At 39.8% G+C, this 16549-nt stretch overlaps 1 protein-coding gene across 1 annotated transcript in view; it reads left to right on the top strand.

Annotated features, from left to right (window-relative positions):
* The window catches only part of DGKQ (diacylglycerol kinase theta), an 88129-nt gene that overhangs the window by 15904 nt on the left and 55676 nt on the right, over nucleotides 1-16549 (top strand). The window contains exon 2 of the mRNA XM_005529979.3: nucleotides 7261-7340. Within this exon, the coding sequence (XP_005530036.2) occupies nucleotides 7261-7340 (80 nt within the window). The remainder of the gene's footprint in view (nucleotides 1-7260; nucleotides 7341-16549) is intronic.

Genomic DNA, 16549 nt, shown 5'->3' with positions numbered 1-16549 from the left:
TTCTTGTTTGTTTTCCTCTGTCCATCTACAAGCAGTTGTCCTTCCTCCTTCTGTCTTTTAGGCATGCTGCAGTAGCTGTGCCTCCTGCAGTGGCCATCTTAGCCTTTGTGTGCATGGGGGACTTATTATTAACTAATCTGGGCAAGCTGATTCTTCCATGTTCAGCACCTGTGTACCCATCTTCCTTACCCCAGCACTCGCCAACAGCTTCTTTATATAAGCCAGCGCTGCCATTTCATGACTACAAGTCCTGGCAGAGCCAAGGTGGAAGCTATGACATCTCTGTGAACACTGGCAAACAAACTGGGAATTTTGAAAGCCCTTCTAGGTTCCTGGAGTAAAGCAGTTTGTTTGGTGATCCACCAGAAGGCAAAGGACTCTACTGTTCTTTCAGGGCAACCCTGTGGATATTAGCTGGACTTGAACAAGTATTTACATCTTCTTCCTGAATAAGAGGGACAATAAAAGAATATCTTGTTTTCTCATATGCTAGCAGTGATTGACAGTGCTTTTAAAAAAAGCTGTTCTTTCAGTTGCTGAGCGCTATCTTGTTTTGTTTGAGGTTTTGTTTTTTCAGTGAGGGGCGGGGTGAGAATAGCTACTTGAAAGACTGTAGTGTAGGCAAATTCAAATATTTCCTCTTGTTCTGGATTGTTGAATGCCCTATATAAGTTGGTGACATAAGGAACAAAGATCTGTAATAACTGCATCTGTTAAAGAGAAATATTTATATTGCTAGAAGTACTGATGACTCTCTATTCAAAGCACTAAGCTTTACAGAAAGCCTGGCAATGTTTTGAGGGCTTAGTTTTACCCTTAATTCATTATTTCATTGTGATAAAAACAAGACGTATGCTACATGATCAAATTTATAATCTGGTGTATTGACTTGAAGTTAAAAATCTTTGGCTTTGGTAAATTGTTATGCTTTAGCAAACTAAAAGTAGTTGTGCTGTTTTTTGGCATGTGAGAATCTGACCCTAACTCTTCAGACTGTGTAGTCAGATGGAGTTGTAGTGCACTCTTAACGGTAATGCCCTCTTTACTGGAGCTACTGAAAATGAAAATTACTGGGAGTATTGAAAAGGAATTTAATAGTTTCTGCTGGAATGAATTACTCCTCTGGAGTAAATGGTAGGAGCCATTATTCTCTCTGTAGTACCTGTTGCATTTAAAGCGTAGCCATGCTTGCTATAAAGCACAAGGCTTTATATGAAACTGCACTGCACATCCTTCTGCCCTGAGGAAACTGCTGCCAAACTTAGTTTGTTGCAGAGGTTGCTGTTCTGTTGCTCTAGGCAAGTGTGGTAAGGTAAAAAATGCCTATACTATCACCTTCCCAAGGGGTCCACTGAAGCCCACCAGTTCTTTGGGAAACAAAAACTAAATCCTGCTCTTGGTGCTTGTCACTCTGGAGTTTGCAGCCGTGACACAGTTGGCTCTTGGAACTATCTGCTAGCAATGCAGGATCTGGCCGAAGCTACCACAAGGTACATGTCCTTTTGCCACCTGTAGGAAGCTGGACTTTTCATGTATACCTTCTGGACTTCTTGTGTACCTTTTTGCGGCAATTAGAGTTTGGGGCAGTTGTGGCTTGCTGCAGTCTCATTATAGCTAAGTCTGGAAATGTGCGGTGGGAAGTGTTAAGGGGCATGGTCATGTCTTTTCAGGGACCTGTCAGTCTTTGATTAGCAGAAAACACTGCTTCTTGCAGCTGCTGGGACTTGTTCAGATGAAAAGATAAGGATGTGACTACAGATGAGTTTCATTTGATGTGTGAAATACAGTAAAAGGTTGAAGGTTGTCGTATGAAAAAGGAGGATAGAGATCCCTGGAGTGTAGAAGTTTACTTGTGAGTACAGAGACACACTTCAAAGTAGGAGTTAAGTTACACTTTAGTTACCTGATGAGGACTTTGTCTGTTTCTCCATCCTTTGCTTCGTATTTTTTTAAAAATAACCTTTTTAAGATGGTGTATTTAGATAGAGATAATCTGTAATACTTGCAGACAAGTTGTTGACTTGTTGTTGAAAAAAACCCCACATTTTTCAGTATTTAATCTGGTAAAAACTTTATTTCATCCTATAAAATATTAATGTGCTTAGGAAGATATAAACAACATTCCCCTGGCCACCCAAGTCTAGTGCCAGAGTCAGTTGGTAACCATAACCACAGCCTTTTCTTAGCCCTGCTTTTCTGAGCATCGTAGTAGAAGACAGATATAAACAAAGATATCATACATGGAACTGAAGTTGGCATTCACAGTGTGTGAAATGCTAAAACAAAAACACACTGACTGCGTTTCTGGGTCTGGGTGTCAGATAAAAGCGATAAAGGGAAGCAATTAACTCAGCCAAGGCTGCGCGTGGATTTGTGGCAGTGTGGGGGATTGTGCTACACAACTCTTCCATTAACAGTCCACAACCTCCTCTACAAAGGCCAGTAGTGAGTTGAGAGCTCACGCTGACACCAGCTGCTGAGGATTACAGGAGTGTATTTCAGTCTATCATTTTATTGCTTTGGGTGGTTGAATGTAGAGTGGTGGTTATGAAGGGGAGGAAAAGCTCTCTTACAAGCTGCTGAGTCTTTAGTCCGCTTTTACAGATTGGCAGGAAAGGATCCTGGAGTTATAATGTGCCAGGGAAATATGTGCCCATTGTGTGATTGCCAAAAAAAAGGCAACTTGACAGCTAGGCATTATTAGGAAAAGACTGAGGAGGAGTGGCACAAAAGCCACCTGTGTGCCGCAACAGTATAAAATCAGCGAGCTGGTTCTCTCTGTGCATTGGCGGAGCTGCTGCTGAATCTATAGGCGTCTGATGCAGCATTAGACCTTGAACATGACATTTTCCTTTCGCTATTTTATTTTAGTCCCATTGTAATTCTTTCATGTAATCTATGTACATTTATAGGGCTTTTTATAGAGGACTGTAGAGATTTTCCGTTTATGTAATAATACTCCTACATATATCAGGCCATCCGTTCTAGTAAACTCTCCAAGACAGGGACTTCTTCCAAGTCTTACATTTAACAAGATGCCTCAGAGAATTACTGCACTTAATTTAGTTGTATTTATATTCACATTAATAAGCTGGGTAGGTTCTTCAATGCATTGCACTTAAATTTTTCCAGAAATGAAAAGTATTGTGCTCTAATATCTGGGAAAAAGAATTCTGAGTTTCCAAGCCGCTTGAGACTGATTTAATGTTTTATTTCAAAAACAAGAATGAGCCCTTCAGTCAACTAGGTGATTCAGAAATCTGTAACCTTTGTTAAAAGATTAGAAGAAGCTTGGCAGGCACTTGGTGGGAGTTGGTGAAAGCGAGCAGAATGCAAGCAAGTTACGGCAGTCAGGAATAGTGCCAAGCGAAATAAAATTATTATTTGCCAAGTTGTCCAGGCAATTCTGAGGAGCTGTGGTACCGTCACTTTGTGAGAACATGACAGGTTCCCTTGTGGTGGCTCTGTGACAGGCCATGCCAGTTGGCGGAGGCAGTGTGTTGTGTCCTGTGAGTTACTGGAGTGTGCCAGCATGCACAGGGAGTGCTGGGCTGCAGGAACTCCCCTCTATCCTCCCGTGCAGCAGCTGTCTATTTTTGGGAGTCCTGGATGTAACTGGTGGCGATGATAATGTTGGCGGCTCCACTGTGAGTAGCACAGCGCCAGCTGCAAAACCCAAGCATGGTGGCACCCTGCAGTGAGGACGGCGGATTGTTGCAAGAAGCAGATTGTACGGCTGCTTGTAGTACTGGAGCATAAAAACCTCAGGGCACGGGGTGACTGGCAGTAAAACAATCCAGACAACGGAGGGTTGGAGGAAGAACTGCAAGTCACTTTGCAGGTGCTTTTGTTAAGCCCAAAACTCAGAGTGCTCTCTCTGAGTAGATCCACACTAAGTCTTGTTTTGAACTGATCACCCTTCCAGGACAGTATCAAATCAATTTTGTTCCTGTGCTGATAGTCCTTTACCTTCTGTGGAGAGTTTGATAGTTCTACTTATAAATATGTTTATCAAATGCAAGGTTAGACTTCAGTGTTCAAGATAAAAAAAAAAAATAAATGAAACCTAACATGTTAAAATACAAATATAAATTTCTCTTTGAAAAATGCCAAAACTGAATTATGGTGAGTATTTTCCCAAGGAGGAAACATAAGTAATTTTTAACACCATCTAGACTTTTTCTCAGGGCTAAGTCGTCTTTTCAAAAGAGGGAGAAGATTATGTGTTATATCTGATATTTCAAGAGCAATTCTCACCCAGCCACCATTTGCATGGGACACCAATACATAGCTAGAGCCCCTACAGGGCATAATTCACTGTTTTCTTCTTCCTACTTTTGGATTCTACTTTGAAGCCTGTCTTGAGGACAGAGAGAAAAATGTTTATGTGGAAAAAGTGTGACATATTGGAGGGTATAAATAGCCATCCTTTTTCTAGGAAGTGCTACACAGCTTATGAGTTACAGTGATTCCCAGCTTTTATGTCCTGCCTTGCTGGGGAGGCCTGGAGAAAGATTTCTGTTTCTTTTCAAGTGTATGTTGGAGAGGTTCTGGCTGTACGTACTGTGAGTTGCCGTATGTACACATGGCCTTTATCTTTGTTAAAACACCAAGTCAAACAGAATGTGGTAGGAAAAGTGGCTCGGAAGTGATGGGCAGAGCCTCCTGTAAAGACAGATATCGTGCTCCATGTGGACAGGGAGCAGCACTGTGATGCCCAATGGCCAAATGGCTTCTTGTTGAGCATTAGCAATACCTTGTTTTTCACAAAAAAGGAGTGATTTATTATTGAATAGCAGAAAGCCTCAAGGTAAACTTGTCAAATATGGTTGGTGCTGTATGCCTGTCCAGTGGCTTGGAGAGACCACATAAAGCCCCCTAAAGTTTTAAGCAAATGTTTTGTACAGTGTCTGAAAGCTGCAACTGAAATTGCTTTCTTTTTACTTAGACAACCCATAGATGTGTCTGCTTGTAGCTCATCACTGAGTTTGTATGGATGAGGAAATTTTCATCCTTTAAAGAGATCAGGCTGTCCTGTTCCTTTAAATGCTTTTTCCTTAGAATTTTGCATTTCATCTACTGAGACTTCACACACAGTGTCTTCTGGCTTGTTTTTCCTAATGAAGTGTCATCCCTTAAAACCCACAAACCCTCTCCTAAGTCAGAATTTAGACTTAATTAAGCCTCTCTGAGACTATTGATATGAATGTAGGATTTTGCCACCTCTCCCGTTTCCTTCCTGCCCCCATCAGCAATTCTGATAATGCTTCAGTTTGCTGCCATTTTGGGTTTATCTCTTTCTGTGTGGAATGTGCAAAATAAAAACAAAATGGTGACTTGTAGGAGTAATTTCATCCCGAGGAATGTGACAAGCAGAGGAGGAGTTGTGTGAGTAGCTCCTGAAAAACGTGTGAAAATCTTTCACTGAAAATGTTACCTTCCATGTTTGGGCATTGCTTATCTCCTACTGTTTGTCTCCTGATATTCCTTAATTTGATTATTTGCAAATGCTTCGATTTTCTGGCCGACATTTTAGGAAACAAATTCTCTTTTTTTGTTGTCTTCTTCTGTATGCACTCAAACAATTAAAATTTTTATGCACCTTCCTGTTTTGCTCCTTGTCTGAAACATCCATTCACTGTTTTTTCTGGGGCAGGAGATGCATCTTTCCTCTGCCTGGACAATGACTTTGCTTTCTTTGGTCTCCTCTGTGCTGATAGGCTTTGTGCTCCTGCCCACCATAGAGATCACCTCCAAATCTGTTAAGCAACTACATTTGCAGCGGCAAGAATCCACTTTATCACCCTTTATTTGACTGTTTCCTTCCCTAATCTGCCCTATTTGTTTGGAAACAGCCATAAACCTTAGAGGTGCATGTAACAATTCATAGCACACAGCAGAAGATTCAGTTCTGCTCCTTCCCACTTTATTTCATCAGTGCAGTAATCATTCCAGGTTCAGCTGTGGATGACAGCACATTTGAACACAATGGCTTACAGTGCTTTTTTTTTCTGACTTGCAGATTAACGAGAAAGAAAACTTACCTACTTCTCATATTAAGATGAGTACTGAAAGGAAAGGTGGCATCCTTTTTGTGCTACCAAAAGGAAAATTTACTTTGCATGGGCTAGCGATAAGCCATTTAGAGAAGTGGACCTGGATTTTAATGCTTCAGTTGGCTTGGAAGAAGCAGTGTTGTGCAATTAAAAGTCAATGAGCTGGAGAAAGGGGTGCTTTTGGTGGCACTAGTGCATATGGTCAGTGGCAACAATGGACTGCAGATGGGAAGTTTGAAGCACTTGGGGCGTTGTCGGATACTTGTGAAATTTAGGAAGTGGTACACTGTGCTTATGAAAAGCAGGGGCGGGAAAACCCTCTGTGTACAGCCACAGCCACTGCTGGCAAGTGATCTTCTGCCCTGGCACTGGGAGAGGTCTGAGCTTCCACTCAAGAGGTCAGGACCTGAGCACCTCCTGTACAAGGCTTCAAGCTTGAACTGGTGGAGAGTGATTCTGAAAGAAAGAGGACTCTAAATCCATAGCTGCATGGCTTATTAGTTCCTAATTAATCAGAAGTGGTGGGAATGAAATAAAGAATCCCTACAGCTTAATGTAATGCAAATTCATGGTAAGAAGCTGTGAAAAGTACCCCCTCCATGAGAAATGATCTTTTTAAACACTGTCATGCTTGAAAGCATGCTTTATGGAGCTTAGATGGAATTATAAACCTGTAATAAAAGAAATAGTTACTCTAGACTTTCAAAGCTGCCTATAATTGGCAACCTTGAATTTTGTTTCCTTTGTCCATTACACTCAGCTTGTAACAGTACTTTGTCTTTTCACATTTATGTCACATGCACTAGCTTGTAGAATAATTCACTTGCAAACGTGTCCTTCTGCTTTAGCTATAGCAAAGAGCTGTTTTGGACTGTTTGAAACTTTTTTTGAAATGTAAGAACTCACTTTGATGCTCATGGAGAGAGTGTGGGAGGACATGACTTGCAGTAGGCTTGTACTGTTCTGGGATAAACTCTCCTTCCTTTTCCATTGCCAGCATCTTAGTAGTACTTGGAGTTCATGTACTGCTCAGGGTGTGACAGTTGTGTACATTCTCAAACCTAGGGGATAGCAAACATGTTTGAAAAGATGTATTCCTAATTGTATTTGACTCCACTTTTTGTTTTGTTTGTTTGTGTTTCTTAAACTCCCTTGCTTGTGAGGAGTTGTTCACAGTTCTTATTGTTTCTTATTATTTCCACAGTTTGCAACTTCATGTCTCATGAAAAGTGCCTCAAGAATATCAAGATACCATGCTCATGTATTGCTCCCAGCCTTGTGAGGGTGAGTAAAGAGACACCGGCTTGTCTCTTTCTTGGGGTAACACCACATATTTATCACTAATGAACATGATGCTGTATAGCAGTGGTTTTTTTCATATCATAATGCAAAAATTGTATTAGTCATCACTGAAGCTTTTATAGCTGCTCACAGGCAAAGCCGCACTTCCTTTGAGAAGTCTGCTATCAGCAGCTGTAGGTAGCCTGTCTTTGAAGACCAGTTATTTGCATTCTTTATATGTTACTAGATGTTCTTACTGTGTGTCATTACCTGGAAGTCTTGCAATATTGGAGGGAATGACTGATGAAAGCTGCACCATGTGTCATAAAGATGAACTGTGTATATCACCAATTTTTTACAGCTATTACATGTTAAGCTTCTGTGCCTAGTGAAGGAGCTGTGTTTGTCTTCTGTTAATTGCTGTACCTTGAGAATCTTTGTGTTTATTGTGTCTAGAGAATAAAATTGTTGCATTGTAAGTATAGGATTTGAAAGGCAAAAAAAGAGGGCAGGACTTAAATTCATTACAGTAGTTCAAAATTGATTTTGGTAAGTAATAAAGTACTTGCTTTCAGATGGCTTGTGACCTTCTCCCACAAGACTTTATGTGTAAGAGGTTGATTCAAAGGGTGTGAAACATGAATCAACTTTACAGAAGATAATAGGAAGCAACTAAGGTATTAAGAAGCTAAACTGAAGAGAAACAGTGTGTAATCCATTTGGCAAAGGATGACAGAAGAGGAACGAAAGGGGGGAAGGACATGAGAAATTTGCTAGAGAAGTAGTAAAACGCTGCAAATACCTTAAGGAGCCATAGGCAAAAGTCGAATGAGACATGGCTGTAAAATCAGTCATGTTCATTACAGACCTTGCTGACTCAAAGCACTTTTATGGGAATCTGTTGTGTAGACCTACGAAGCTGATTCCCTTCTTTGTGTTGTAAAATGTTTTACAAGTTCGTTTTCATTGTGGAAGCCTTTGTAGGGGGTAAGATGAAGTTTGAAAACAATTTTTGTTACAGGAATTGGAGAGAGAGAAATTACCCGGTTTTTTTTCTTCAATATGCTTTATCTAGGTGATAAAGCTGCTAGGGTTTGCCAATGCAAAATTTTACTTTTTCTCTTTTTTTTTGCTTTTCCTCTTTCCTTACATAGCTTTCATCTTGAGGGGCTTCAAAAAGGCATCTGATACATAGAAATTTTCCAGTGAAATAGTAAACAACACTGCTGTTAATCTTAGAACACATGGTAAAGGGACATGCAGGTAATGAGAAATGCTTTTACTAAGAATTAGCATCTTCTGGTGTTTCAGTATCCTCACAGTCATTGTAGCAAAAGGAATAGTGAACCAGATGATATAGGTATCCAAGGGCCCTTAGGGAGATGGCAAAAAACCAACTGGAAAACAGTAATTTAATTCAGAATGTGGGTGTTGTAAACATTTATGACTGCTTCTTTTGTGGATTTGCTCTAAATTTAATTCATTGTTCAAAATAGTATTTGTTCTCTTGCTTTTATATGGTAAAAATCCTCCATTTAAACTTACTAATGTTCCCATTTGCATCAGTTGTAGACGTCAGTGTAATTTTTTTCTCTCTTGTCATTCCCTGTAATCTATCTGCCCCAAAACACAATTTTTATCTTGTGATTTATCTGTAAACAATAAACACAAATTGTACTGCACACCGAGGATAGTTATTTGATGGTGGTGTCAGTGTTTGAAACTGTTTGCAGTTCAGCGTTGCTGTGTTTAACTGCAAACAGTTTTCTGTGTTTTCTGTCCTGAGATGTAATGATTTTATTTTGAAAACTCTGGATTGTACTGTTCGTTCTGGACAGTCGTGTCCTCCTTGACGTGGTCATCCAAGTTGCATTAATCCTGATCAGCTGTACAAGTGAAGTCTGCCATATGGGAGATGTCATTTTGCATTCAGGCCCTGTCAAAGTAAATACCAGACTTGGCATTTGCGTAAAAAATATAACAGAGTGAAAAACAAATGGCAGCCATTTATACAGTTTGTGGAAAGTTTATTTTCTTAATCTCTCCTTTCAGATTATTTATTTATCAAAAGGTCTGACGTAGGAGGGAACACTGGCGGGATTTTTTTCTGATAGTTCTTTCAGCTATGTCAATATTCAGTGTATTACAGAAATGAGACTTTTTTATTTTACTTGTCTGGGTTTCATCTAGAGAAGATGGCAATTGCTAAAGCTCATCAGAATGTGTCTTTTGATACTAAGTGAACCCATCAGAGAATAATTTTTCAGCAGATGTTTGGTGGAAACTTTTATTCCTGACAGTAGGATTTCCTTCCCAGGGTCAAGTAAAAGCCTACAGAGCCTTAAAAGCCTACAAGCATGCCACAACTGCATCCAGCCTCAGAACATTCTTGATTAATTCATTCTTAAGGCTGACCTATGAATTTTTTTCTCTATTGTAAATCACTATCACCTGCATTTAGTATTGGATCCAGGTCATGATGTTTCTAAACAAGCCTTCATGGATCAGTCTTCTGAAAAGTTTTCAGGGCATACAGTTTGTTCCAATGGTAAGGTCTCAGCAACTTTTTCAAATTTAAACTATTTCCTACATAAGTATTTACCTTCTTTGCAGTGCATATTTTTTTAAAAAAAGGGAGGAAGGGAGGACAAAAAATAATCCACACCCAAACACCAACACAAAACAAAATAACAGTAAAAACAAAACCTTTTTGGGGGTGAAATGTGAAGTTTTGTTTTCCATTTTTAGGTTGGAATTGAAGCTGTATTACAGCTTCTTAGAAGTCTGTATATTTTCTATATAGCTGTTCTTGGAAAACTGAATTGAAATGAGACCACATGAAGAATACTTTAGTGATGTTCAGCATTTGCTATGTTTATTTTTTACTTGTTGCTGTGTTAGTGCATTGCTCTAATGGTTTCTAAACATTTCCATTTTAATAAGGTTTTAAAGTCTGCTCACAAGACTTTGTTGTGTGCTGTTCTTAAACAGGGTTGTGTAGAATGGAAAATGCTAGTTTAGGTTATCAGCTTCTGAATCTTTTTTGTGCTAAAAATAAAACTTTCCTTTGTAAAGAAAGCTGCTGCATTCGTGGGCTGGGGTAAGGAATGGGAAGGCTGTAGTGCTTGTAGGGGTCTCTGCTCTTGTCCCTGTCTGCTGACCTGAGTTTCTCCCTCTGGTTGCTGGATTCAGCTGTGTGGAGTGTGGTTATTTGGGTCAGTGACGACAATCTGAATCTTTCTGGGAGGGCCCATAGCAGTGGGATGAGGGGTAATGGTTTTAAACTAAAAGGAGATGCATTCTGACTAGAATTGGGTGGTGAAGTACTGTCACATGTTGCTCAGAGAGGTGGTAGACGCCCCATCCCTGGAAGTCCTCAAGACTAGGTTGGACAGGGCTCTGAGCAGCCTGATCTAGTTGAAGATGTCCCTGCTCACTCATGGGAGTTTGGACTAGATGACCTTGAAAGGTTCATTTCCATTCTCTGACTCTGTGATTTTACAAGGGCCTTTGCTGGGTCACACTGACCATCTTCTGTCAAGAAGGTCTCTCTTCAGCTCTCCAGCACTTGACCCATGCTTATGTTGCTTCAGCAAGGCAGTTGCTTGGAGACAATCACATGGCATAATTTGGAACCAAATGAGGGTCAAAACTGCTTGCTGGTAATCTTGGCACAGCACTGAAGTTTTCTGCCTTTTCTCCCTGAAGTGGAACCTCAGTTTAAGGGAAGGAAGGGCTAGCTCCTCCAAGTTCGTAAACTCAGGAGAGTTTATTATGCTCTCTTGAAACGATATGAATACCCAGATTAGCTCTGCCGCTGTATCAGTGACTCTTCAGTTTAAGAAGCATTATGGGACATCACTGTGTTTGTTTTAATTCTTAATCTTTGTCTTGATGAAAGGACGTGGACATTGATTTCCTCTGTAGCAATAAAAGCAAGGAGTGACTTTTGTATATAATTTTTTCTTTACAGTGCAAAAAATACTAGGCCAAGCAACTCTTAATTGCAGTGGAAAGCTTTTACACAACTCTTACTTTTGAGTAGAAGCATCATATAATTCTGGTTTGAAATAGTATGGGATGTATTATCCACTGCACAGGGTCCTTGAGACCTTGAAGCATATGAGGCCAAATGTCCTGTCACAGGGGTCTGTAGGATGAAGAAAAATGATCCTGAATATAGTGAGATAGCATATAGATGTGTGCATCATTCCCTTGCATTAGCCCCAATTAAAATTTTGATAATTAAGTATTTGATTTTGTCTCCTCTGTCCTATTGTATCTTGAGACACCATTTCACTTTTCATTCTTATTTCATTTCAGAACTGCCATATGTAAAGCACAGTTATATTCCCTTTAAACACCAGCCAATAAATCAAGTGCTCAGAGCAAGAATGTCAGTTTGGACACAAGTGACGAGTAGTTGATATGCATTATCCCTAAAAAATGAAAGAAATGGAGGACTTTTCAGAGCACACAGTGTATTCAAGTTGCAGAAATATTTTGCTATTATATAAGACGTTTCATGCAAATCAAAGTGCTGTTTGTGATTACTGAGTAATAAGGAGGTAATTGAAAAGATGTTAGTAAGGGCAAAAATTGAATCACAAAGTTGTTAGCTTCTCTCAGAGAGAGAATAGTCTAGGCCTGGACAGAACAGTCATGGGGTGTAGCAAGGTGTGTTCACCATATCTACCTCACTAGAGCAGAGGTTTATGGTGTTGGAGTGAGCATTAGAAACTTTAGATAGGGAAGCGCTTCTACACTTAAACATCCATACATGTTTTTATTTCAGAAACACCATTTTAATTTTTATCAGCATATTTTTTTTTTGCCTTATGTTGAGAGCAGTCTTTGACATTGCCCCACGTGACTGCCCTTATGGGTGTGAAGATGGTTGCTTCCAAGATGCTTTTGCTTATCCTTAAAATGCAACAGTGTTTTTGATTTGCAAGGTCGTGATCTTAAGTTAAATACCTTTTACTCAAACTTTGGAGGCTGTTGTTGAGAGTCTTAGTATCCTTCTTTCTCTGTACCTTTTCCTGCTTGAAAGCTGTTCAGCCCCACACTATTTTAGGTCCTGCCACCCTGGTTTCTTAGTCTCTCCAGTATTTTTTATAGAGTCATGCCAAGTGCAAGTCACCCTGCTGTGATGGAAAAGGAGATGGGTGGGCAAAATAATATCCAGACATAGGCCTAGGAAAAGTTTTTAGTAGGTAGTTCCTTTTTAAGACTGCCCAAGACAGCAGCTGTCACACTGGCATTTGGTATATCTGTGTTTCTCTCATTGCCCTTCACACCTGGAAGTATTTTCCTCATGATTCAAGATGAAGCTTTCTTCTGCCAGAGATGGTAGAAATGGAGCTGCTGCTGGGTGAAAAACAGGCCTTCCTAGAGCTGTATTTTTCCCCCTGCTGATGCATCCTGAAGGCTGCAGACCAGTAGGGCAGCCTGGCCTGACTCTGTACACACATCAGAGGGTCTGGAGGGTAGATGGGCCACTCTGTACAAAGTACATCCACCTTAGTGGAAGAGTACTTGAATTTATGATATACTGGTTGGTCACATGCTTTATATCCTGTGATGTTTGAGGATGAGGAACAATTTTAAAAGGCACTATCAAAAGAAAGCAAGTCTATCCTTTGTTTTTCTTCTAAAGTGTGGATTTTAAAAGCATTTTACTGCCATTCTTTCTGGTTACTGCAGAGCTGTTGTGCACTTCCACAGATTGCACTGAAGGAGTTAGATTCTAAGTCTTGGGTTTCTATAGGATCAAATTTTATTACAGGCTGATAGGAACATTTACAAATATGTATTACATTCTCTAATGCCTTGCATTCCTTAACGGATGGCAGGAAATAGAGCAGGAACTAGGATTATCTTGTCCCTGAGTGCAGAGTCATCCTGGAGATCATGCTGGAGTGTTACCATTATACTTTTTGTTGATATGCTTCTGATCAATATTGTAAGGGCACTTAGATGTCATTTAATGGTATTACTAGAAGAAATTTTCCGTATTTTTCTGTGGAAATCGATTTTGTGGTTTTCATAAGGTAATTTAGGTAGATGGATTGGAAAAGCAGTTTTAAACTCTCATAAATTATTAACATATTCTGTTAGCCACCTTAAGCTTCTGTACTTTGCTGTACTTGCAGAGGTGGATATAAACTATCCACTAGGCAATAATATGTTCTGTATTCTTTCATAATGTCTCACTGGCTTTTCTAGTCTGAGTTTTAAATATTTTTTTTTAATACATATATATATTAGGTGTTTGGGACTTGTTCAGCAACCAAAATGTGTTGGAAGAAACATTATGTAATTGATGTGTTCATTAGGTTGTATTTGCTCTTTTATCTTTTCTCTTTTTCCATGTTACTCCCACCCATTTTCCATTAGGCTCTACACTGCTTTTATATCGATCATCTTCCAAAGCATGTTAGGAAGACCACTCATGATAAACAAAGTTTCTTTGGCTTGATTTGTAAGAAAGAATTTAAAGAAACTTTTTTTCCCTTTCCCCCTTCTCCACCCTGCCTTAACATTTAAATCAGTGAGTTGTTCCCTTCTCTTTGACAATGACTTGAGACTTCAGACAATTGTCACCATGGTCTGAACAGCTGAAGAATTTAGGCTTGTTCTCCTTCCCTTGAGTTTTCTAGGTAAGTACAGTCAGCCCGTGAATAAGTTCACCTTCTGTCAAAGTCCTTTCTCACAATTTTTTCGCAAAATAAACACTGTTTTTCACATGTTTTTTTCAGCAGAACCTCCCTCTGACAATAATGAACAACCTGCATTTCCAAGCTAGGCGTAAGACAGACTCATGGCCAGAAGAAGAGTTCACTGTGTTTCAAATGGGGGTTAAATGCTCATGCTGCATGTCCAAAGCAGTTTGTTCACCACCTCAGAGCTAAATGTTGTCTGATTCCAGGGGGAATTCTTCTCCCTTGTGTGGCTGCATGGTGCTTGAGACTGTGGTAGGAGTAGGGCACTTAAAGATGATGCTTGAAACCTGAAGACAGGTTGGGAACTGCAGAAAAAGATTTCTTCTTGCCTGAAGAAATCCCACTAGGGCTTTCCAGTACTCCTCACAGTTGCAGTGTCTGTGTCGGGTTGTGCTCACACAGCCGTTTCTTACCAACTTTCTGCACATGAATTCATTGTGCAGAATGAATTTTATGCAAGTGGCCTTCTCCCAGCAAACTTTTTTTTGGAGCAGCTAGAGTGAGAAGACAGCACTGGCACTTTACCTCCACAATAACTGAGTTATTGACATATTGTATTATTGACATACAAATTACCTCCAGATAATTTGTATGTCACTGTACAGAGAGGTTTGTTTCTTCTCTTGAAGAAGTAGCAGGGTGGGCAGGGATTAGGAGCCTCAAATAAAATCTGGGATAGTTTGATTAAAGCTTCTTAGGCTTTCCAGGATAATTTCCACCCCCCTGCCCCCCACCAAGGATATATATTTTTGTAAACATATATTATATGACTAGATTATTCTGATTTTTTTTAAAAAAATATGTAAGGCAGCTATGAACTTCATGTCAAAGATGGAGAGCTGCAGAGAATGAAATTCCAGTTTGGGCTGATGGGAGTAGGATATGGATCCAAAAAGAGTGGTTTAGCTGTATTTTTAAATCCCCAGCTTGTACACAAAGTTAAAACTTCAAGCTTTCGGAGGCAATGCTGTTATATATCATACTGGAGATACTGATATGAAGTTTGTGGGTTACCTGTCAGCCCAGCTTGGTGGGGAGCCTGTAATCTGAATGAGCAGTTCCCTGGTCAGTCAGGGACCAGGGATTCCTCTGGATAGTACGGTCTGCTGGGGCAGTAAGCTGGTCACTCTGTTTCAGTGGTCAGCTGCCGTGCACTATACTATTCATGTTTGGTAATGCAAGCATATTTCATACCACTCTGTCCTCTTTTGTCTCCCAAAGCTTAATTCTGAGGAGCACTGGAGGAACCACATGTTGCGCATTTGGGGGTTACAGATTTTTTTTTTATTAAACTTCCAGCATTTTTTTGTCCTTATGTTGCATCCCACAAAACTTTATCTCACTTCTTTTATTGTTCATGCTTGAATTACAGGATTGTTTGATGTAACTGTCCCCATACTTTCTGAGGCAGAAAAATCTTATGGGAATTGAATTTCTATAACTGGAAGCAACTCCGTGGGTCACCAAGTTCTGTGTTCACAGTGTGTGTCAGGTTTGCTGCTAATAGTTCTCAGGAAAGCCTCAATATAGAAGGAGAAAAATTCAAATCCTGATGAATAACCTTCAAGGATTTTTTACCAGTGTGTCTGAGAGGAAAAGGTGCTATCTGTGATTACATGTATCTGAAGTCACTACTTCAAAAGTTTTACTGGGAATGATTAATTTCATTTGAAACCTAAGTAATAATTTGTCAGCTTTTACCAGAAGTACAACCACAACATAAATTTGATGTGTTCATTAGACCAAGAAGGGCATGTGAAATGCATAATACTAAATACCTAAATAATGGCAAACTTTTATGGAATGCTTTTGGATTCTAGGACTTGAAACATTAACAGTTACATAAGCATTACATTAACAGTTACATAAAAGTTACATTTTTTCCTTCTAATGCAAATGTCACTTTAGCACAGCTGTGCATCTTGTAGGAGGAGCAGCCTCTAGAACAGGTATGAAGCTTAAGTGTGTTTCTTATTCTTTACTTTGCTTCTTTTCATTTGTTGTTCCTTTGGTACTAACACTTCCCATCTTCATTATTAATCACTAACCAAGAGGAAAACAATTTAAGCTAAGCGAATAAGAAACACATTTGCCAAAACTGTTGGTACAGACAGCTCTTGCAAGAGAAAGTCATCGTGTATAATTTTCAACCTACAGTCAAGAGAAACCTCGGTCTGGAGGTACCTCAGGAGCTGGATCTCTGCACCATTCCATTTGAAGCTTTGGATAAAGCAGGGGGAACCAGACAGTCCCTTTGTCCTGATCAGCCAGTGCCCAGGCTGTATTTGGAGTGGAAGTGAAAGGCATGTGGAGAGCACTGAACTGTGGCAGCATTGAGATGTTAGAAGTTGTCTAGTGTATGTCTTTAGGATATTTTGTTCACCTGTGCAGTAATTATTCTTTAATTGTCCTTGATTCAATAAAAAATGCTTACAAGATAAACTGCGATTACAGGTAGGTCCCAAAGGAAGCCTTTGGATCCATGTT

The sequence above is a fragment of the Pseudopodoces humilis genome, chromosome 4 (assembly GCF_049639895.1).
Source record: "Pseudopodoces humilis isolate 2021_Gansu_Grassland_sample_001 chromosome 4, ASM4963989v1, whole genome shotgun sequence".
Lineage (NCBI taxonomy): Eukaryota > Metazoa > Chordata > Aves > Passeriformes > Paridae > Pseudopodoces > Pseudopodoces humilis.
The sequence above is the reverse complement of the archived record's forward strand: the minus strand, read 5'-3'. Positions and strand labels throughout refer to the sequence as shown.